The sequence below is a fragment of the Crassostrea angulata genome, chromosome 3 (genome assembly GCF_025612915.1).
Source record: "Crassostrea angulata isolate pt1a10 chromosome 3, ASM2561291v2, whole genome shotgun sequence".
Taxonomy (NCBI): Eukaryota; Metazoa; Mollusca; class Bivalvia; order Ostreida; family Ostreidae; genus Magallana; species Magallana angulata.
In genome coordinates this window covers 55,253,617-55,278,792 of record NC_069113.1, presented here as the reverse complement: position 1 = coordinate 55,278,792, position 25,176 = coordinate 55,253,617, and the positions used below count along the sequence as shown (strand labels likewise).

General features: G+C 34.8%; 1 protein-coding gene across 4 annotated transcripts; it reads left to right on the top strand.

The window, feature by feature from the left end:
* Positions 1-7,144: 7,144 nt before the first annotated feature.
* On the top strand, positions 7,145-24,475 carry LOC128176142 (uncharacterized). Of its 4 annotated transcripts, none has more exons than XM_052842233.1 (5): positions 7,145-7,301; positions 15,580-16,351; positions 16,633-16,789; positions 20,307-20,391; positions 21,849-24,475. In XM_052842233.1, exons 2-5 carry the CDS (start codon positions 15,630-15,632, stop codon positions 22,547-22,549), a joined length of 1,665 nt encoding a protein of 554 aa, XP_052698193.1. In that variant the 5' UTR covers positions 7,145-7,301; positions 15,580-15,629; the 3' UTR covers positions 22,550-24,475. The 4 variants fall into 4 exon arrangements, with proteins under 4 accessions (XP_052698193.1, XP_052698196.1, XP_052698195.1 ...); XM_052842236.1 differs by lacking the exon at positions 7,145-7,301 and adding an exon at positions 9,412-9,887; XM_052842235.1 differs by lacking the exon at positions 7,145-7,301 and adding an exon at positions 14,349-14,706.
* Positions 24,476-25,176: the final 701 nt, after the last annotated feature.

Below are 25,176 nucleotides of genomic sequence, written 5' to 3'. Positions count from 1 at the left end.
TTTTTTTTAAAAAGGTCTACATTGATATAACAGATAGACAATTCATTATCGATATTTTCTCATGTGAATATTCTTCTATGGACCCTTTTTATGGTGAATAAACTATATTTTGTATTTTACAATAGTGATTTACAATTCATTTCATCGCAGTTGCCAACCTTAGCACACATGCTGTATCTGAGAGTATGTGATGCTTGAGCTCAGGATGGTGCATGATAATTACAACTATTGGTCACATAATGACTAAAACCTGTCTACACATGGGGTTTAATTGTTTTTACAAGTTTTATACCCAACTGTATAATAAATTTAGAATGTATGTATCTAATAGAGGGTCTTGTCTCATTCACGCCATCAAGTGAACCCTGCACAAATAACAACTGGGCCACAAGGTATTAGCAACAAAACTGAGAAGCAATCATATTTATCGAATGAGACTCTAATGTGGAACGTTCTTGGAAAAAAATATATGTGAATTTTGCAGCGTGAGTAGCACGTGAGCACCTCAGTCACATGTTCCTGAGCAGGGACGGATAATGTGATAACCGCGAAAGTGTGCGTAGTGATTAGGATCTAGTGAGTACTGCTTCAGGCGGACTGATCTAATAGTTCGGTCACACTAAGCCACAGCTGTGCTGTACAAGAACAGGGGAAGCGATACTATAGCGATTTCAATGAAACAATTATCGAATCGATTTTGTTAGAAACTTGAAATATTTCATTTATGAATGTGGATAGTGCAAAACACCTGAGGCATTCTGATATCGTTTTCATTTTTGAGAGGAAATAGATGACTGTCTTGATACTGGGTTATAATAGACAATTTACTAGGAACTCATGGATGCACATCCGAACATTTTCCTTTATTTCACCCTTTATCAGACCTCGCCATTGTACCGCGTCATTAGAATATCCCGGATTTTCTGATGTAACGTAATTTATTGGTAATTACAGTACAAAAATCTCCAATACTTGAAAGTCCTATATAGAAAAAGGTTTTGATAATTTGTTCATAAAGCATCCCTTAATAAATCAAACCTCACGTATTTTGAGATTAGACGAAATTCCTCCTGCCAACTCCTATCACTGTAACTCTTGAATATAAAGTAAAATGTCATCGGCCACGGTTTCGTGTATCTTTCAGGGTCGTTTTAAGACATGAACATTCTAGGTCAAGTTCAATAATAGAAGATTAGTATTGATCTGTCATTTTGGGGAAGAAAGAAAGGAAATAAATAGAAGTGCATGATGCATGATGAAATATGATTGCATGCATATTCTAGATTCTTTGACCTTGGTGCTGGTCAATGTCATTCCTTTTATCGCCATATATGGATAACAAACTGCCAATCACCGGAGCTGAGAGAGCATTATTTTCATCCTAGAACGTAGAGAGGACGAATTTTTGTTAAGAACCATAAATTCTAATTTTTAAAAAACTTGAAATGCAGTTTTCTTTTTCACAATTGCTCTAAGAGTACATTGTAGTCGTTTGTAGCGCGGGTCTGTGTATGTTTTCTGTCGGGAGTTTCCTTTGTTGAACTGCTCGGAATGGGGTGAAAGCCTTAATGTGATAAGGAGTCCGGGGCATCTATTGGATCTTTTTCTGTAGGTTTCCCGGTCATTGACCTGGCCCACTGGGCGTGCACTCTCTAGTACATAATTTAAAGGGACTTGAACACCATTTGACTTAAAATTTTCAAATTTTATTTTTCCATTTTTAATGTTTATACTGACAAATAAAGAAGTTTATAATGCTATGTCAAAATTTGAAAGTCAAATACCAAGTTTTAAGTATATGGAGCTGGTTTGGTGCAAGCAGATTTACATCTGAGAATCAGCTTTACAGTGGGTTGTTAAAGGGACTTGGACACGATTTGAGATCAAAAATTTTATTTTTATTTTTTATGTATAAAATTATTTACTGGTGCATTTTAAATGATTGACCAAAATATCGAATGTTAAAGTCAAGTTAGAAGCGAAATACAGAGGTAATAACTGAATGTTATGTAAACAAAGCTCGAGTCTTATAGCTGTTTACAAAAACTGTAATGTAGAGAATTACCATTTCTTAGACAAAATGACATGTAAAAAGCAATTTAAACTTATATAATATCTTCATAAATACTATTCTCAACAAAAGAAAGACACATTTGATTGAAACTTACACCAATACAACACAAATGTAAAAAAAAAATGACAATATTCGAGCTTTGTTTACAAAACAAAGAATTATGAACTCTGTATTTTGCTTAAAACTTGATATTTGACTTTCAAATTTTGACATAGCATTATAAACTTCTTTATTTGTCAGTATAAACATTGAAAATGGAAAAATAAAATTTGAAAATTTTAAGGAGGCTGGGGTGTCAAAATATTATATAAATAGTGCCTGTTTGGGAGGGTAACAGTTGAAATTGACACCCCGAGAAAACCATTGTCAACCGACGCGAAGCGGAGGTTGACAATGGTTTTCGAGGGGTGTCAATTTCAACTGTTATCCTCCCAAACAGGCACTATTTATTTTGTTATACTGAATGTCTTTTTTAGAAATTTTAAGAAAATTTTACTGCTTTTATATAGGAATAACGTGAATTCTACAGCGAACCGTACGCGCATAATTTTCGCGCATGTAACATTTTTTAATGTTACCCGTTGCCAAGTGCGTTGCTAACGCTGAGGGTAATAGTAAATATTATTAACTGCGTCTTAACCAATCAGATTTCAGTATTTAACACGAAAGTATAACAAAATATAATATAAAACCATCAGATTTATTTGAAAATTTTATATGCGATTTCTGAAGCTATCAACTACTATTTGATAAAGAAAAATTTCATATATTTTATTATAAAATTTTATCATTTTCCATTATCTTTATATGGAGCTCTTCTTTTAAAGGAGATCAATATTGTCTAAAATGGCAGCCACCCCCCAGCCCCCTTAAGTCAAATCGTGTTCAAGTCCCTTTAAATTATGTACACATTATATTGATAGATTTGGATGACTTGTGGTTTGTACCAGCCCTACATAGCCCCATTGAGTATCTGTATTGTGTAGATGACATTTTTTCCACTCATTCAAGATGAAGGTGATTTTCCAATTTGTAAAATTTAGCGTGTTACCATGGGCACTATAGACGTCAAAAACGTTTTAAAGGGAAAAAATCTTTTTGTAGTTTAATACCCTACAGAAAGAAGTTTAATACCCTTGAGAAATCTGCCACCGAGTAAGACAGATATATATTAGGTGAAGTTGAAATAGGAAATAAACAGGATACCAAATGAAATGGCACCCGATATTCCTTCGCTGCTTTCAGCCATAGACACACCTTACATCAGACTGGATGCGATTTCAAAAGGTGTGAAAAAGGAAGTATGGGCCAGTATGAATCTGAGAAAATGTCAGTGAACAAGGAGAGATCAATAGAATTCCCTCTCTGTAGTGGGGGTAGCATCCTTTATAAGTCGGGCACGGCCTCCAGCTTGTTTCTTGGAGAGAGTCAACATGCACGCATTCATCACACACCCTCGCTCCCAAGTAAAGTGCATTGTCACATCAGTTTTAATTATCTTCATTTTCTGCTATGACTTGGTAAATGTTGATTTGCCTTCCATTGACAGTATGAAGGATTGGGGAACACCTCACCTATTCAAACCCTGGAAAAAAGTACATCGAAACAGTCCGAATTATCTGACGTTTTCCTGGCCTTTTTTAACGATTTTGATATTTTATATGCCAGGTAAACCTTCGGACTACGAAACACTAAGTACTATAACAAACCTACTGATAAATGCTTTTAGGTTGAATGTGACAAAAATTTATTTTAATAACACTTTCTTAAAGTAAATCGGGTACAAAAAGTTTTTTCTGTAACTCCTGTAGTCGGTATATAGTGATAAGATATAACATTTTTATTGAAAATTAACAAAAAATCAAATGCATTCTTATATATTACAAATCAGACGTTGCTAATAAACACACATCAAATTTAAAAAGAGTGCTCCAAAAGACGTCCTTTTCTATACATGACAACGTTATTAAGTCGATGAGTAAAATTCTTCCCAACGGCCACTTTACAGATCCCATTTTCATAATTTAAAGAATCTGTTGCTTGTTGAGTCGCTTTTCCTCATGGTATTCTGTTTTTATAACTTCCACAACTATATCTTGAGTCTGCGTTTGATAATAAAGTATAGTTTAAAAACAGAAGATGCCTGCTCTCTTGTCCGATTTACAATGTATCTTGACAGCCAAAGATTTATGATGCAACTTTGAGACTCTATATACTACTTTATTAAAATAATAGACTCGAATTTTTGGTCTTTAATACCGAAAAATCGGAAGAATACTGTCTTTTGTTTTATATATTTTAAACATCATTGGTACTTGAAGATTACCAATTTGTTTTTATTTTTTCTCAGTTAACATTCGCTAATTAATTATCGACGAAAATTCCTCAAAAAATCCCGGAAATCACATGGATTTTTTAGATTTTACAATCTTGCGCTTGTGCAATACATTCACGCTAACCGGGATCTTTAGTTTATGTTTCCACAATATCACATCTGCATGAATTAACTCAGAAATGATAATACATATCAGGGTAAATTTTTATTGGACTTTTGCTATATAATCTGTTCATATATATTCATGATTTCTTAAGAGACAAAGTATAAAATAACAAATATACTTTTCAACTAAGTACTTATACTTTTGTCTTCGTGATGACAAAAAATATTTGAGTTACACTATATTTGTTAGGAGAGTGAAGATAGAATATGCTTTATCGTAAAAATGAATTATGTCCTACGGACCCAGTTTTACAAAGAAAATACGTGTACGTTGGTGAAAATGTGTTGCAGTCTTCCATTCTATGGATTAAAATGTTTAGTTAAAAGGTATTTGCAGTCTCAAAAAGGTTTGTTGTGATGAATTTGACTGTTATTTTCAAGGAAACCTCATTAACTTTCTCCAAAATCGTTCCGGAGCGATTCTGCAATTTTCTGCGACATTACGGGTATAAGGGAGGCATTCTAACTGTGGGTAGTGCCTTTCCCGAGACACGGTTAGATTTATCAAACTAAGGAAAGTGTAGTGAAATTAATACCACTATTTTAGGCTTATAGCTTTGTTATACAAATGTCAATAATAAACTGTGTCGATGTACCAATTTCGTAAATGTCCGATATGCAATGTCAACCCGTGCACGCACGGGTCAAACTCTAGTCATATTTTAAATAAAAGCACTTTTTCCTCCAAAGCCTTTTTGTGAAAAAATTAAAAGGTTTTACTCTTTGAGTCACAATTAACAAGTTTTGATCTAATATTATTTTGCATATACGAATTTCACATGGTATCAGATATTCTGGGACCCGCTGTATGTTAACATTTAATTGATGACGACTAATTACTGTAGAAGAAATCTATATAAAAATATTTGTCTAAACCGTTAGGCTGACAAACTTGATTAGTACTTTTCTTCAAGAAGTATTATGGAAAGAGAGATAAATCCTGACTGTATAGGTTATATTCTAATCCCACAAAATATACACGTAATTTTTTCTTTCAACACTAACATGCGTATATGCAAGTATGTTACATTTATTGCTTTTTGAATAGTGGAGAAGAATTCATACGGTCACAAAGTGGAAGATTAAAAGTTCTTAAACGGTGCCGTCAACACTAGAATATTGTGTATCTAACTATATTGATTGGTGTTCAATTACAGTTAGTACAGATATTATATTGTTTCGATTATTGTACTTGATTAATGTATATGAAGTGAAACGTTTAATTTTTTCACACTGTTGAATATGGTCGACTTCTGAGGCACAGGCGAGCGAGGAGAGTGTTAATATATTTGTTACAGTTGCACGATTATTCCAGTGAGAGTTGTCCTTCTTTATCTTTAAGTTATGTTTCAAAGACTTAATACAATTTTTTGTATATTTTATGAGAAAGTAAAAAAAAATATGTGTCGTTGCAAGTAAGACACTGTACATTTTAAATTTGATGTGAGTATATGCATGATATTAATATGTAATAAATAATGCCCAGTATTGTAAGTTTATTTTTTTAATACAAAATAAAAAAAAATATATGAAATCAAAGAACATCTTTAGTTCATATTTTTCAATCCTATTGAAAAACTGTAATCTTTAAGAAATGAGTCTTATAGATATGTGTGTGTGTGTGTGTGTGTGTGTGTGTGTGTGTGTGTGTGTGTGTGTGTGTGTGTGAGAGAGAGAGAGAGAGAGAGAGAGAGAGAGAGAGAGAGAGAGAGAGAGAGAGAGAGAGAGAGAGAATGTCCTATATAGCTAGCGCTATTGGTCGGGTTCCGGTCATCCGAAGATTTTTAACGTGGCCATTTCGGAGTTCTGTGGTTGTTTTTGTTGTTGTTTTTCTTTCAAAAAATGCCACTCCCAGTATTAAAAAAATAAGAATAAGTGGACAGAATAGTCTTCCTCCATCCCCACCTCCCAGTCCAAGTCAGAATAAAAAAATTACATGTATCTAGTCGAGTCCTTCCTCCCCTTTTCAAACCGTGCATGTCATTTTTCCTCCTTAGTATGTACCACTGTGTTGGTTTTTATTGTTATCCATTCAGGGAAGTCGGGGGGGGGGGGGGGTACGTGACCATGAGGGGGAGGGGTCTAGAACATCCTCAGTCTTTTTTAAGAAAAAAATTAACCTTGTTTTTAAAATTTAATTTGGAAAATTATATAAAAGTAAAAGTTCAAGCTACTCACTCTTAGTCTCCACTTTTGTGGCCCCTTAGAAATTTTTGTTGAAATTAACTTGTAATATTTTTTTTCAAAGATGACATTTTAAAATTATTATCAGGAGTGGGCATCCCCTCCTCGATTCTCTGGGCAAAATAATATTTTGAAAATAATATTTTATGTACACCCAAAAGTTAAGTGATAAGAAACAACGTATTTCTCTAATCAGAAATCATGTTACTCATATTTACACATGCATTTATATATATGGTCCAAAATATGACTTTAAAATTTTCCCGGCTTTTTTGAACGATTTGCCTGGCAAGTAAAATATCAAAAAATGCCAGATATTTCGGTCTTTATGACGGTATATTTCAGTTGTGACTGTTTTTGCTATGGAGGGATACCTGAGACCAACCCTCTAAATACCTGAACGCCTACACCACGTGACTCACAGCTTTGAAACACCTGTAAAAAGCGCCACCGGAAGTGATTACTAAAGGTTAGATTTGGATTTTGCAAACAGAAAGTGTGAAACCAACGAGAATAGAAAGAAGTTTAAACATGGATAAACAAGTAAGTATCTTCAAATCTACTGATCTCTAAGAGAGTAAACACCAACTGTGACTTTCTGACATCGGAAACACCTGGTTATAATACCTGGGTATCGGTTGTCGGTTTTGAATATGACTGTCATTCATTGGGGGTCAGGCATTGGTCACTCCGTGTACCCCGGTGTCACAATGATCTGGCTGCCAATTAACATTTTTGCTAAAATTAAATGAATTAAATTGGAGGAATGGGTAGGCAGTGACTGTGTTTACCTGAATAATGAAAACATATAGAATTGTAAACAAACAAATAGGTACATCGTACCTATATTTATTAAAACATGTAATTTAAAACGATAATCTCAGATATTTTACTTTCATATGTCATCCGTGTTAAAATGTCTACATCAGAAACATTTTCAACTCATTTGAGATATTATTTTTACCGATCATGATTAAAATAAAATGTCTCTCCAAATTGATCATGTTGATATGATGGATTTACCGAAGCTAAACTCAAAATCCTTTGTCTAAATGACAAATGGCATACATGCAGCATATGTAGCAAATGCTGAATCGATGAACTACTTATAAAATATAAATCGTAATTCAATAATTAAATATATACATGTATGTCAATTTGTACATTGCATGCATGAACAAGTATAACTTTGTTAAGGCATATATAGCACTGAACCCAAATGTGAATAATTGTTAGGGACATTGGATCAATCTGAAGAAAACATACATCATTAACATGATACTCTGTGTTCAAGTTTAATAGAAATGACATTAGAGAGAGGAATTTTAACTGAATGAGAAGCTTGGATTAAACGAGTGTGATCAATCATTGTGTGGTTATATTCCTGTATTGAGATCTACAAGGTAGGGATAGTTCTATATTGTCGGGGTCAGAGGTGACAGTAAGACGGGGGGGGGGGGGGGGGCTACAGGTCCAGCTATTTGCCGAGTCTGCACATTGTGTGCATACCGGAATATACCGGTACTCTTGGTGCATCGTGGCACAAAACGTTCTCGGCAATTATTGCCAAGCATAGTTGTTGTCAGTGACCATCAATTTTGGATCATGACGTACGCATGTATATACAATGCATGTACTACTGTGACAAATATGGATAAGACATTGAATTTACTTTTACCGTAAATGACAATTTGTCAGCTTGGCTTTGGATATATACGTTTAATATGGTGCCCATTTGTGACGAGATAGGCTTTGTTTACTAGCTCAGAGTCACTGAGTATCTCTTTGTTATGGCCTGGGTAATAAATTGTTCAGATGACCAGTTTAAACAATAGAGGTCTGTAGGCTAGGTGAGGTTCACATACCTGTGAATCAGGTAAATAAACTTGAATGACCAACAAACGGGTCAAGTATTTATATGTAGCTATATATACATGTCTACAGGACAGCTTCCATTTACATTAACAGTGAATCATGACTAAATTCTAGTCTACCCGATTAGTGTTAGAGAGTTCACAGCTACCCAGAATAGCTATATCCTAAGGTAGGATGTTACACCATCAGATGACCAATATCAGTGATTGACCATAAATAACCAGATAGCGATCATAGCGGCAATTAGTGGCACAAGTGATTATAATGTTACCTTACATGATTTAATCCCCTGGTCATCCAGCAGGATTAAGTCTTCGGGAAGGAATTAATTACCAGGTAATAATCATAAGACTGATAAAACTGCTCTAGCTTGTTTTTCTGGAAATCACAGACCCATTTAATACTGACCATTCCTTTTATTCTAAGTAAAGTATCAAATAACCATTTTTTAAATTTATTTCTTTCTGGCCAATATCTAAGCACTAAGCATTGAATTAAAAGATGATCGATACTTTATGAGGTCTTAACTTAGGGCACTGCATGTTCACATCAGATGTTCCATGTGGACATCTGCATGCACATTTCATTTAGAAAGAAATATTTAGCATAAAAGCAAAGAAACCTGCAGTAAGTTGAATTCCTTTGTCATATATGTTTAAACTATTGAGGAGGATTTTCTTCAACTTAAGTTTTCAACGTGGAATGATAGAACTTTCTGGGCATTGATTTGATTTTTTTCAAGAAATGCAAATATTGAGTTCCTGAATTCATAAGTTGTCAATAATGCTCTCCATGATATGATAATGGTCTGTGCATGTGCAGTTTACAGATTAAAGGTTTTTCAGCAAACTAAGGCTGACCTATTTATAAAGTACAAGTAATAAAAACTTTATAAGCACCTGAAGTCCAGAAGACAGTACGTGTATATGAGCTAGCCTGTCTGATTACGGGGGATTCTACAGTGGAGTGTATACCTAGCTTAGAATTAGCAGTCTGATAAAGCTAATAGGCACTCAATGGACTTGATCTCTTATCTCCCGGTCTGTACTTTTACAATAAGTATGCATCCATGCAGAGAGTTGGACAATAGACTGAGAGATAACTCTTGAGACGTTACGTAATACTGCTTGTTTTATAGAGTAAATCTTTGACACACTGATCACACCTGGTCATTAGAAATCAGCTGTTGGAGGGAGAGAGGGGGTCAGGTTTACCTGTACTGTCTGGTGTGTTTGATTCTGCATGTTAAATGAAGTAAGTCCATAATACATGTAATACTCTTCGACAGGTGTATTCTCTATACCTGTCCAATGTTTATTGTCATGAATGAACCTTTAAGAATCCTTGAATGTCCGCATTATTATATATTTTTGAGAATTTGGGAAAATAGAACTGCATGCGGATCATGCAGATATCATGCTTATTTTCTATGTTCAGGGTTTATGACTGAACATTTTTGTACCTCAGATACCTGGTAATACTACATATTTTCTGGAAATGGAGCTTTCATTAATTTTGAAATAGTTAACCACCTTGTTATAAGAAGCATTCTATTGAGATTTAGGTAATATACTTCTCCTTTCAGTCTTTTTTACTGGTCAACATACAAAATGTAAGACAGAATAACTCTAAATTGAAAGCCATGGCTATTTATAGACCACTATTTCTGTGGAATGCCATTCCAATATCAATCTTCTATGACATATCTTCACTAGTTGCCCCCTTGTCCGTTAGATCAGCTGTTTATCTCACCCCCAGGGCCGGACTGGTCACTGAAGAACCAGTATGAACCGCTTTGATGGTGAATTATGCCGATGCAAGCACTTTTTTTATGTCCTTGTGGGTTCTCTGATAGTCCAGTTTTATTCTCACATCACAACAGGAGTTTCTTGACCCTTTAAAAACTGAATCCATAAATGCATTTTGTGATTATTACATAAAACTTGAATATGATAAAATTGATGCAAAGATTTGACAAAATATTAGCTAAGTTATTTGATTGGGAGTGGGTTTATACTTTTCAAATGAACTGGACTCAATGTTCAACAAAGAAGAAAACAAATTCTGTCTTGTGGCATTATGGTTACATACTTAAAAAAAACTTCTGGATATTGAGTATTTTTTTTTTAAAAGTAGCTTTAGTTTAAAAAAAGAAATTTTAAGGATCAAAGATTGAGAACTCTTCATTATATAAGTTTAAATATTTAAAAACATTATCTAATCTTTAAGAGGAGTTTATGTTTTATCAATATTATACACACTGATATACATGTTAACATATATCAATTTACATAAAATGGCTCTGAGTCAGGCTTTTTTGCACTTAAGGTAATGTAAAGGGGAAAAGTTGAAGTAAAAATAATTACAGAGACCAGTGAAAGTTTTTATAATTTAAAAACTTCATGAATACAAAAGAGACTGTTTGACGTCACACCAATTAGTGTGTGTTCTAAATTAGTCAAGTAATCCCAATTTAATGGTTTCATTAGGTTACAACTTCTAGAAATAGATCTGTCCTTGTAATTTATGCATGTAAAATACCGGAAATTATAATTTACTATATTTTTTATGGGAAAATGGCTGGAGACCGATAATATTACATTGTTTTCATCCTTGTACAAAATTGTTTGCCATATATTCCATAAAGTAGAAATCTTCTGAAACAAAAATCCAACACTAAGCTGTAAGTTACAAGCGTCAGACCACATGCAGACTGGTACATTTTTGCGGCAGATAAAATTATAAGAGATACATTTACATGTACATGTAGTAATATAAAGTTAACTACTAGTAGATATGAAGACTCTCTGAGTTACTGAAATTGTTTAGTGACTGTCTGCATGCAGTTATTACCACAAAATCAAGTTTGAAATCAGAAACAAAGTGATGGTCTAGATCAAAATGGGGTAGGGAACTGAGGTGTGATGCTGGTGCACCCTATAGATGATAGAATACAGCTCATGTATAATAGAGGGCCAAGGGAACTGGACCGCTAGTTCTCTTTGCAGATGACCAGTGAGTACTTCCTGCTGACAGATCAGAGTGTCGGTACGTCATGTGAATGAGTGATGGCATACTACCGCGGTGTCCATCACAAAGAAATCAAGATGATGTATTACGTGTTAGTGACAAGGGCATCAGACGACCTTGTGCTATAGAGGGACTGGGTCATCAAATGACCTCGTGCTTCAGTGTGCTATAGAGGAACTAGGTCATCAGATGTGTGCTATAGAGGAACTAGGTTATCAGATGTGTGCTATAGAGGAACTAGGTCATCAGATGACCTTGTGCTATAGTGTGCTATAAGGGAACTAGGTCATCACATTACTTAATCACAAGCTTACTATTAAATTGTAGGATCTTTAGAAAAACTGCTTAAACTCCACTTTTGGCAGTTATAAGAGGAGGTAATGGTCACATACCGAGGGATCAATGACATTGTGTACACAGTTTGTTTCATGCTGATGTCAGCTGGTATAAGATCTCTGTAGTATAAAAAACATAATTATGGTCTATCAGTATTTAACTTGACGATTGTAAACCCAGCATGCATATGCATCACAAATTATAAATTGCAAATATATCAAAATTTTAACTGTTAAATGTATTCTTATTTGTTTAAGGGTATCTTATACAGTAGAACAGTTGTAAGAGAATCCTTTGATTTTGAAGTGTGGTCACTTTAAGAATTGGTCAAGGTTAGAGATTAGTCATGGTTCAGGCTGTGATGTTAAGCGTAATCATTATATTATGAAACAACCTCAAGGTTACAGATTTGTACAATCTTTGTGTGGAGCAAAATGAACATTCGGACCAAGTTTACCTTCAATATTAAAACATTCAGTGGTCATACAAAGAGCTCTTCAGATTGAATAAAAAGATTGAATAAAAGAAGGCCGTAATCCCCAGGACATTTAATGTGGGTCAAGGCTGAGAAATAAAACTGTACAGTCCAGTTTATTACGCTGTGTCAGCACATTTTCAAGTTAGACTTTATATAAAATTGCTAGATTTTATATTGTCAATGTAAAGACTCTCCAAAAGAAATAAAAAACCAAAGGCTGTAAAGTTTAAGATTTTTAGGACTGACTGCATGTGCTGGATTATTATAGCTATCCAGAAAAAAAAGGATGTTAAAGGCTCCAGGACCAGGACTCTTGATTTAGTTCATATCATAATCAAAAATCTTTTGACAGGGACTGGTAAATAGTAATATTATCTGCATGGGCGTTTCACTTTCCTGGCATTTTCATTTATTTTTTTTTCCTATATTAATCTGATTACTCTGAGGTATAAAATGCATTCATTACATCATAATCGTGTGATTATGTTTTCTGAATTAATTAAGCTTATATCTGGTTATGTCTGGTTTTCTTCATGTTTTCTGTCGGGAGTTTATATCTACGTATATACGTACCTGTACAGTAGGAACCCTTAGAACCAGCCTTACCACAACACTGACATCTTGTATTAGTTATAAAACTAATGGCGAACTGTAAAACTTTGATATCTTTTACAAATTTTCATAAGAAATAAAGGTCAGAAATGCTAATTAAACCATTACTACAGTTAGCATAAGGCATTAAAGTGATGCATTATAGATGCATTTTGTCAGGAAAATGTTACAAAACAACTTTCTCTTCTCGAAACAAAAGATGAATGCAGTCCATTTGAAAGAAGGTTTAGAAAAATAATTATGAAAACTTTAGAACGTGGAGTAACATGCTGCAGTCACGCAGTGACCACAGTGAATTTAATCTGAAGGCCGATTAAAATAGATCTTCAGTTGGAGATAGATTCAATTCATTTGACATTTGCATTGTTCTGTTTTGTTATAATTTCATCAGGTTAAAGAAATTCAAGTATTATAAGAAATCAAAAAATTATTTCTTAATTAGGGGTTTACATAATGGCGTCACTGTTTCATTTTGTAAACTTGTAGAGTATGATCACGATGATCATGATGATGTAGCTGTGTAGATGACCTAATGGTGTTGTGTTTTTTAAATCCCCAGTGTCTGGCTCAGACAGCCTGTCACACTCTATCATGGGTGTCTATTGTTGCCTGGTGATCCATTCTTTGTTAGAACACCCCGGGTGTTTACAAACACAAACCAGATCTTTCTCCCCATCTCTGCTTCAGTCAAACATCTAACGAGTTATTAACAACACCAGCAAAGGAAAATATAACCGAAAGCTTCTAACATTAGTTTCAAACAACCCCCCTAGAGGAAAAATAACAACTACCTGTTTTTGGACTTGTTAATAATAATTATATGACCTGATGATGCTCCCAAAATATCAGATTTATAATGAAATGTTAATACAACAGCATCATAGATATTTAAGCAGCATAATCAGTGACGTCTTTATTGTTTATTTACGATAAGACGTAACATTCAATACTTATTTTTTATCAGTAACATAAAAGTACAAATCTACCTGCATACTCAGGTTTCTGAAGAGTTACGTCAATCGAGCGCATCTTTTTACGCAAAACTGATAACTGACTGACCATCTATCTGAATGTAAACAACAGATATTTGTAAAGATCTTTTATAATTCTTCTCATTTAGATTGGGATGATTTACTTATAGTATAGATGACCCCTGTAATGTGAAACATAAATTAGTGAGATTTTTGAGACATCTATTGTACTTGATTATAATTCAGTTAATGTTGGGAAACCACGAGGTAAACGTAAGGTGAAGAAAAAGTACTGTTGTTTGTTTTTGAGGTGAGCTCATTTGATATTGAAATACTGAATTTTCTACAACACATAATCTTTATTAAATACTTTATGTCTATGCCATTTGTCACAACACGTGACTGCTCTCTTGTATATAAGAAGACGAGAGTCTTACACTTAATACACTAGTAATGTGATCGCTACCAAAACAAGGCACCGATAAAATCGGGTGTATATAACAGAGCTGCATAGCTGGGCATCACATTGGCAATTGAACTTCAAGAAGGCTAGACCCACTCTTTGCAAAGGGCTCTCTAAATCGCAACCATTGTGAACGCTAAATATCGAATCCAACTTTGACCTTCGATGTTTCTACATGTAATGGTAAGCTAGATCAGTGTACTTGAACTAGAAAAAAAATTACGGTACATTTAAATGCTGGAAAGTAAATTAGCTCTTTGACTTATAAAGTTGAAAGAAAAGAAGTAGACATTGGACTATAGGAGAAGTTTAAATAAAGCAGACAATTGCTCTGTTCTAGGAGAACAAAGGACCAGGTCTGTATAAAGAGGACAGAATAGAGCTGGCCGCAGGTCAGTGGAGCGGTCATCACTGAATTCAAATTCAACAGTGCCTTCATTACACAACCACATTTAGTGCTCTGTGACGGTCCAGGGACGTCACTAGATTTTCTGAGCGAGAGTCCCGGAAGTCTCTCAATGTATAAAGGTGTACTGTGTTCGTCAGAGTGACACCTTTTGGTTGTTAGCCGTGGTGAGCAGACGTTTGGTGATTCTCTCTGTCGTCTGCTCTCTCTCTGTGAGTGACAGTTGGTCGCAGGACAGAACTGTATCGCACAGAAACCGCTAACAATCAGGGGTCCCCAGTCTTTCCTGTGTCTCCATCACTGGATGAATTATCCTTAATATCCTCTAATTAACCAATTATTGATTGATTGGACTGGATAAGTGTAAAGCCAGAGTTTGTAAGGTTTGTACCTAGTGACTTATTGACCGGTGTAAAGTTGTTGAATTTCTGGAGGGAATTTAATTTTCTGATATAAAATCAATTCAATGTTTATGCAGGAGCCTGTTATTTTTCTTGAGTTGAATTGTTTTCAGATTTATAAAACTGCTGTCATCTGTATGGACCAAGTTTTGTGCTTTACCTTGGTTTTAGCATAGAAATGCATGCTTTAAAAAATGAATTAAAATTTTAAATTGTGCAGGATGATTAATTTTCCTTTCTTTTTTTCAGTTATTAAACAACTTAGAGCAACTTTGTGACGTCAGTGAGAATTTTACCTAATGGCTATTGAAGAAATAAAGAACCAGAGGATGGATAATACAAGCAGCATTCTAGAAAAGCAGATAAACAGTGAAATCCTGAGACAGGCCGCCTCCAAGACCCTGTCAGTAGGAGTAACATCCCTTGAGATCTTCAGAAACAGGGTATCCAAAAGAGTGAAAATCTTGGACGTCAAATTATCGTTATCTTACCAGGATAATTTCCAGACAGAGACTGAGAGATTGGAGAAGCAGTTAGTGAGGCACGGGAAGAAGTGGTCTTGGCCGGTCCCCCAGGGGTCACGCTCCATTGTCACATTTCCCTATTGTCCCGGGGACAGGGTAAATCTCAATGTGGGACTTATTGTACACACGACCAAAAAGCATGGATTCTTTAGCAAAGAGGTTATCACAAATCCGGCTGGAAACGCGACGGAATGTATAGTGATGGCAAAGAACAACGGTGTGGGCATCGGCCTCCCCCTCCACACCGTCATCAACCAACACATCAGGCTGAACTTTGATGTGGACGGTTACGGGCACCACCTGACCATGAAGCTCCGGTGTGAGTTACTAGGGGAGTCCAAGGCCAGCCCCTCCCTCTGGCTCCGTCCCTCCACAGCTGACAAACCGTTCAGAACCTCAATGTCCCTGTACGAAATCTTGTCCAGCAATGAAAATTTCCCACCGAAACAGAAAGAAGATGGCGGGAAGATGAGGGGGTACATCTGCAACAGTCAAAGGTAGGAACTAGATATTCAATAGTTTAATACATATGTAGTTAGAGGAGAGTTTATAGATGTTCTGTTGGAATTTTACCAAAGGTAAAGGAAAATTATCACACAGTTAAACTTGTCGAGGAAACTGCATAATAAGATTGTTAGTTTTAAGCAATTAATTATAGTTAAGTTCCTTGTTACAAAATTAATCTTATTAGCCTGAAGGAATACATGGATTAAAATAGCAACTTTAAATTATGATGTTGGCAACATTTTCTACATCTGCCTGTTTATTTTTGGCGCAGGTTGGTGAATTATTTACGGACAGCAGTGACTGAATGCTGGTCGTTCCGACCTTGTTGCTCAAATCAGGAAATTCCCTCGGGGATCCAAGTCCGGCAGATCAGTTCCAATAAACCCATGGCCTGCTTGATTCCAGTGGTGGAACATCGGGAGTACAATGTAAGTGTAATATCACATGAACATCATGAGTACAATGTAATTTTAATGTCACAGGGGCTTAGTGATGAATTCAGTCAGAAAAGTCCGGCAAAAAACAGGGATCCATGGGTTACTGGTTCCCAAGGGTCATTGACGTTGGGTCCCTCAATCATAGAACTGGTTGAAACCAGCTGAAATTCTGGTTCTGACTTTGATGATTTCAATCATGTGGAATGGGTCAGAGTTGGTCATCTAATTAATGTAATTCAGGCAAAGGACATCAAAGGAACTGGACAAAAGATAACTCTAGAATTAGGGAAGATAAAAGGCCAATGTTCAGGTACCTGTCCCAGTGTTTGGTTGAGAGCACATGAAGCTGCTGACCACATCATAGTACTTAATGATTACTTCACAAAAGATGACCAGTAAGCCTGAAGCCATATCTATTGGACCATGCAGTGTTATCTACCTTAGATTATCATTAGATGAATCAAGGGTGGAATATAGCTCTAGCAATTTTAGTTATGGTCAATAGCCAAGATCAACCTTCCTGTGGCCCTCGTATGTAATGTTATCTATCTCTCCATCAATTTTTGACGCTAGAAGAGGCTTTCTCACCTGACCTATTCACCTTGTAAATTTTCAAGGACATTTTTCATGACACTGGATATTAAGGCAGCTTTTAAATATATTTTCATTCTTTTTTTAAATCCCAATTTTTCTCTCACTTCGATTTAATTAAACATTTTATTAATGACCTCATAAACATTTATTACAAGTACAGATATGTCAGGCAGACATTCCTAAGTCTTATCTAATTCTACTTTGAAGCTTGTTGGCATAAAGGCCACTTGTATTTATGAAGCTCCTTTGTTTTAATTGAGTTGGAAAGCCAGTTGTATGACTCAGTAAAGGCGATTAATATACCAGTACCTAAATTAATTAAGTTTGTGAGCGAAATTTTAATAAATGAAACGAGACAGAACAGCCCTGTAAATGCATGTACACACACTTGGCACATCTTCATGCAGGGTTAAAGTTCAGAGCATAGGAAAATTTCATGTCTGCCAAAAGTTGAATTTATTAATTGTTAATTGATGACACAGGAACCTTACCTGTACAACACATGAAATAGCAAGGAAATGTTAATGGCAGAAGATTATGCATCAGGAAATATCTGTACAAATGATGGTAGCTGGGAGGGCATGTTACGCGTACTTCACATATAATGCTTTAATCTCCCTCGGTGATGAATCAATTTGTAGGATAATTAAAAATGACTGACATATTACATTACAGTAGGAATGCTTACATTTTATTGTGTAGTGTTGGGGATGATTTGAGTAAAACTATTAACATTGATATTCTATGATTGTGGTGGTTTTCACATATTTTCAAAAATACACCCAGCTTGATGTTATTTAAAATAAAATAGATTTTTGATTTTAGAAATAAAAAATCTAACAGTAATTTTAGTAAGTTTCTTGTTCTCTGTTTAGTTTGGTCAAATTTTTTCAAAAAATTTCTGTTACATTTCTGAAACAAAATAATCATAGTCTGACATTAGGAAAATCTTGAATATTTACACTCAGTAATTATTTTTTTTTTAAAAGAACACATTTTTTCATCATTAACATAGCATTTAATTGTAATAAAATTTTCTTCTTGATGCCATTTAGTTTATTTCTATACCCTGACAAAGTGACAAAATATTGATTAACTTAAATACTATCATGTATCACATTGTAATAGTATGACTCCAGATATTGTGCTTGCAAATTGAATTGCAAAACATCACTGACAAACAGAGACAATAGAAATTAGGAGTTAATGAATAATTTTAAAACAAAGAAATCATTGTTCAAACTAAGAAAATTGATTTGATCAGGTCTCATAAATTTTGTCGCTATGTATTGATGACGAGGGATTGATGACAGGTTGTATGTCACTCAGGTGTTATATGCTCCCTATTGCGTAAATCATTGTAAACTAGACATGAAAATTGCATCCTTTTGTGAAATCATTTGACAGTTGATATTAAAGACAAGATAAATTTCTTTTTTATGCTAACGATATTCAGATCAGTTAATGATTACCAATATGGTCTTGTACCAAGTTACCTGTACCACCTCAAGTCAAATCAATAGCCAAGAGGTCACAAAGTCATGTACCCTTCATCAAAAGAAACGCTGAATTCTAATGTGAAATAAATGGCTGTTGGGGAATTAAATAAGCCTGAAATTATCTCTCTGGATAGATTGACTTTTTATTCCGCTGAAACTTCAGCGGTCACTGGATCAAATTACAGGGGTCATTTACATGAACTGCGTAGAGAGACGTTGAGGTTACATTTTCTCACCTGGAAGGCCTGTGCCTGGCAAAGTCACATATTTTCTAGCATTTCCTGATGTCATTTATTTGTAATATAGAATTATCTGCATGCTTAACATGTTAATAGTTTTAAATGATGGTAAATTACCATTGAATATGGATGAAATTAGTGAATAACTAAGGTTGAATTTTCTGAATAAGGTTAAAACTGACAAATGTTGACTAAGAAAGGGACATTGGCATACAATGTAGTAACAAAGATAGTTAGGATCTTTTGAATAGTCTGTTCCTGATACGACAGATGAAATGAAAATACAGCGCAAAATTCCTGTGACATACATTGTACACTGTATTATGTTTGAACTTTTTGAAAGTAAAGTTTTCAAGGTAAAAATTAGGATAGAAATGTCTTTTTTAAATGACTTTTGTGTGTAAAATCCTCAATTCAAGGAGAAATGAAGGGCACAGGTTCTCATTGAAGCGGCACAGTGTTGATATCTAGGCTAGTAGAACTTCTCCAGCTATTATTTACCAGTACGCAATAAGTGCATGGTATATATCATTATTTGCATCGTAATATTTATGTTTAATATATTCAGTTCAAATATGAAAGTTATTTTTGTAATTTATGATGAAATTCACATTTAGTTTTTGATTATATTCATTCAGACGGTAGCAGGAGGATAGGGTCATTGACAGAGTCTGCGATTCTTTTTCACGTCGCAGACGCTTCCATCAATCACTAGACATTTACTGTTTTTGTTGTTGTTGTTCGTTTACTATTAGTTGCACATAATTTTCAAATGTTCCTGACAGTGCAAAATATTAATTACCACATTTGTAGAGTTTTCACTGTATTCATCAGTCTGAGACAGTTTGAAATGAAGTTTTATTAGTTTTTAAAACAGAGTTTCAGTTTACACAGAGATATTTGGCACAAGTTTCAGTTTTTTGCTGGTGCAACTTATATTTTATCATTCAGTTGAATTAAAGTATACTGCACTTAAATTAGCAGGTTGAAAAAATGTACAATGGTATGAGTCAAAATTCCTCTCATGATTCATTGATAAATTCTGGATCGAATTCTTGATAGTGTGTGACCCTGTGTCAAAGAAATGTAATAGCTTCTGATACCACAACATTTCCTTGGCATTCCAGTATGCATTGGACGATAAAATAATAACACACCTTTGTTTTGTTTTTTCAGGGTAGACAGCACCTGAAGCTTGCTCTGTTGGTTGTGGGGAGTCGTGGCCCCTACTGTCTGTGTGCCACTAGATGGCGTAGTGCAGGTGAGTCAAAGACTTAATTGTGAATGCACTTAGAAAATTCACTAGCTCATCCTTTAAGTTAGAATATTAAACATCAATATGGGAATCGAGGGCTCATGTTGTAGTCCAGTATGACTATAATTCCTACAAATGACAAATCAACTTTTAAACTAGAAATTTTATGCATATTTGCAATCCGTTAAAAATGTTGTCTGTCAAACATTGGGATCTTATTTTATATTTAACAAGATGCAGGTATGTGATAGATGTCAGGGTTTTGGGAATCCTCTAGAAAAGGCTGTTTATGAGAACGACTGCTTCTAGATTCTTTTGACTTAATAGAAAGCTCTACCTAGCACAGTTTTGACAGTTAGGAAATCTGCATTTATTAATTGTTAACCACAACAGAAATAGCCTGAATTGCTATTTAGAATTATGAAGATTCTGGGGTTTTTTCTCTCCTTGGATGAAGTGGATATCTGATGAATCATCAATGAATTAGGAAATAAGTGTAGGTTTGACAGACTGACAAGCTTATAAAACATGTCATTGTATGTAACAACTGAAGTTGACAGCGCTTTGTAGACGTCTTTTACCACTTAGGACACTTCCTGTATTTTAGCGGCCATTGTACGTCAGGTATATTAAATATGACTATAAATAGGTTCACACACAAGGAGCGAGAAGGAAATCACTTGTCAAAAAGAGATTTACAGTGGTAACGTCAGAAATTGACATACTGCGCATAGGTCCTTTGCTAGGGTGCTTGCTCTCCTCCAGATCAAACTGGTTTTCTTGCAAAATTTGCACTATTGGCGAAGTCAATTGTGCTTCAACATTTTTTCTATTACATTAATAATTTTTTGGGCATATAGTTGATATTTTTTTGTTTTTAATTTCATAATTTAAAAATTGATAAATATGCTGAGGTTTTTTAGAGATACAAAAGATAAAATTTCCATTTAACAACCATAATGAACCTATCAAAATTCTAAAATTGGAAGAAGAAATATTTTATAAAAGGTCTATAAGTATAAACTACTTACAAAGAATTTTTCTGTCAAATCAAAGGTCATAAGTTGATTAGTGACATGTAGTTCTCGACTCCTGATTGACGTTGTGAATTCATTAACTTCTCGTATCAAGTAAAAGCAGACGTCATCAGTTTTATTTTTACATTCAGTAAACATGATAAAAGACTAAAACTTGTCAGTTTAAATATGGCCCTATAATTTAGTAATTGATATACTAGCATATCAAAACCAAAATAGCTAATTTTTTATGGTTAGTGTCTGCACTGTCTTTAGAAATTCTTTTCAATTAACTCTGTCATCTATCATATTAAGTTTCATGCACATGCTATCAATCATGCTGCAAGATGAGAGAATAGAGGCCTTTATGAAACCTGTATTAAATATTTGCTTTTCATTCTCCTTATTTTATGAAGTTTTGTAATAATTATTTACTTTTTGTTGCAGACAAGTTTGACTTCAAGATTCACTACTATGAGAAGGACGAGACATGGGGACAAAGGATAAAATGGGCAGCGCGTGACTTCCTGGACATCGACCACATCATCACTAACAGTACTGCACACCAGTTCTACTTCAAACCTGAGAGGGAAAATCCCTTTATCGACCTGTGTGTAGGACTGGCCCTCAAATTCCTGGTGCGATGGTCAGACGAGATCATGCCATGGAAACTCGAGGGCGCTCGCGAGTTTACTGAGGCGGACTTTGACCAGTGCAATAGCAAAGAGGCTGATTTACTGGGCGCTCAGAGACCACGATCTTCCGTGAGCTCGCTGACCAATCAGAATGAGAGTCTTCCTGAGTTCTTAGAATCTCACAATCTTGCGCTGTTTTCAGACATTGCAGCCAAATTGTCACATGTCACAGAATACATTCCCCCTGAACCAGAAGTCCCAAGGAGCAAGTTAATGCGGAGAGGAAGTGGAAGTAGTTATGGAGAAAGTAATCACGGTTCTGAACGTTACATCAAAAAGGAACAGAAATACCGCGGAAGCACAAAGAAAGACTTCAAAAAGGCAGGCAGTGCAATAGAAATTCGTAACGAGAGCGACGGGGACGATTTTACATCAGGATTTGTGGAGGGTTGTTCGAGTGGTCCACGGTCCTGTCCTGGGTCATACGTAGGCATCGAGTCCCTGATCGACTGAGAAAAGAACCAATATCCATTGTATATGTACATATCATTACATAGAATGTTAACAAATTATATTACTGAGAGGAAATCAGACTCCCAACACTCTGACCCATTTCCATTGTATATTTAAAATGTTAAAATATTTTATGAACTGTGTTTATTCAAAGTATAGATAGGTTGTGTATTGTTGTGATAAACAAATTTCAGAGAATTCCAAAGTACTGCAGTGAAGAGCTCAGCACTGTACGAGTACACATAATTAGGTCATAGTTATAACGTATTCACCCAGCCACTTTTCACTGTTTTATTCATGCTTTCATTTTATATTATTTGTATTTACGTATTTTATAGCTCTTTCAGTTTGTATTGCAGCACAATTGTGTTTTACTATAGCGAGCTGTGCATCATATGCAGTTGACTAAATTATTTAAAATCAGAAGAAATATAGCAATTTATGGCACAATTTGTTGTTCTAAATTATTATAGCCAAATTTATAATATCATATAAACAACATATAACTGAATAAATACTCAGGCTTGTTTTGTCACATAACTAATTCCCCCGGGAAAACAGTTTTTGATGTACAGCACTGCATTGTGGGTATAACGGCCAGATTTCATTTATGGTTTATGATTTTATAATTATTGGTGACAAGTTGTACATAATATTGATTATGTATTGTGTATAAAAGAAACCCTGAACTATATTTTATATATTTTGCAAGCTGTTAAGTAGTCTCATTGCCTTTGTAATCATTGTTGCTCTGTTTTCCCATGCATTTTTCCATGTTGAATAAATTATAATGTGTTAATGCAACACGATTACTGTTTTATCATCCGCTTTTTAAAAAATTATTTTTACACCAACTTCAATCTTGTCTACCTTGGTGCATTTAAACATTTTCGTTTTTCGCAAATGGCAAAATCATCAGAAAAATCTGTGAGGGTCTAAATGAGTCATCCTAATTAATTAACATTCTTTACTTTTATGAGAAGTTCAATCCATTTATCATGGCTAGGTCATTATCTTCAACATAATGCTCAGTGGTCACATGACATAACTAGACAGGTCGTAATATTTCATACGGAGCCGTCGCATATAATGTCTTGTGTACGATATTTTGCATTAATTTGAATTAATAAAAAGTAGGAAGTTAACATCAGGTTTAGACAAGGATTTCTGAGTGGAATTGCCATCTTGATTTTAAATGCCTAGAAGGTCTTTGACTTTCAACACTGGGTTTGGTCGTGGAGTATGATGGTTATTGTAAAACTCTATACAGTAATCATGGAATATACCACAGAGAACATTGTTCCCCTTCCTCATGTTGTATACTTCATATTTCACATCTGTGTGCACAGAGTTTTTATTCATTCTGAACATTATAATAGTATTCCATTATATTCTTTAATTAAGAGTTCATGACATTTTTTTATCACTTTGTCAGGAGAAAAAATGTCGAGCAGTCTTTCACATGGTGCCTGTCTGTACTTGCATAATTGGCCGTCTTGAGTATATGTGTTCTGTATGTCAATCTGTTTCACGTCTGTTTTTATATTGACTTGTGGTTTATTGTGTGATTGGATTATTTTATCAGAGAGTATATGTTAATTATACTTTTACACTACCTGTCAGTGCGATTACCAATTTACCGTAATGCAGTCTTTTATCAAATCGTTTGTGAGTTTATGATATGAGTTTGGGTCAAACATCAGCAAGAGCTTATTCACAGATTGTCTTTTGTCTTGTTCTGTACATAATTTGTAGTTTATTGTGTCCCACACTGTATCCATCATGTGTAGTTGTGTCCCCTGTATTGTTAGTTTTAGTCCTGTAGAGGTCACTGTGTTCAGTTTGTATTGGGCACCAGTGACCTGTGTCTGCCCCAAATTGTTTTACATCAAGTTACAGCTCAATAAAATCACTAAAACTAAACAATTGTGTTTCTCTTGTAGTATGTTGCATCAAGGACAAAGTGTCAAAGTACCAGTGATATTTTAGATAAATTTATATGCTTCTGTGATTTTGTGCAACTTTGATAAGCACATGCAGTATACAAAGATTCCTTGCTGTATGCATTCCATCATTACTATTTTAAACTTTCAAAGTGACCTTGGATGTATTCAGTAGATATTCTACCTGGCATAATCAAATTACCAGTATCTTGTATTACCCTTCTCTGGTTGTTGGATGGGTTACAGAAAATGTAGACAAGGTTTCATATCTATAGCAGTGAATGTTTTTTCCAGTGAATGTGGCATAGTGCAATCGCTATGCAGGCATATTCCAATATAGCACATTCAAGTGAAACTGATTTACAAGCCATTGAAGTAAAGAACCAAACAGTTTTTTTTTTCAATAAAAAGTTTTATTGCTATTGATAATGTAGGTCATAACCAGCAGTGATAGTCAGCTAATTCAACAATAATAAATAGTGTAATTTGTATATACACAATGTGATCTATATCAAACGGAACCTGGTCACTCAGTGAGGTCACGCTGTGTAATAGAAACAACAGGTGATCAATGCATCAATTCCCCACCCCCTCAACAAACGAGGGCTCCACTGCAGGATATCCGACCCAAGTAACAACCGCCCACACAGTCTCTGACTAGGTCCTCCCCTAGCTACAACTATA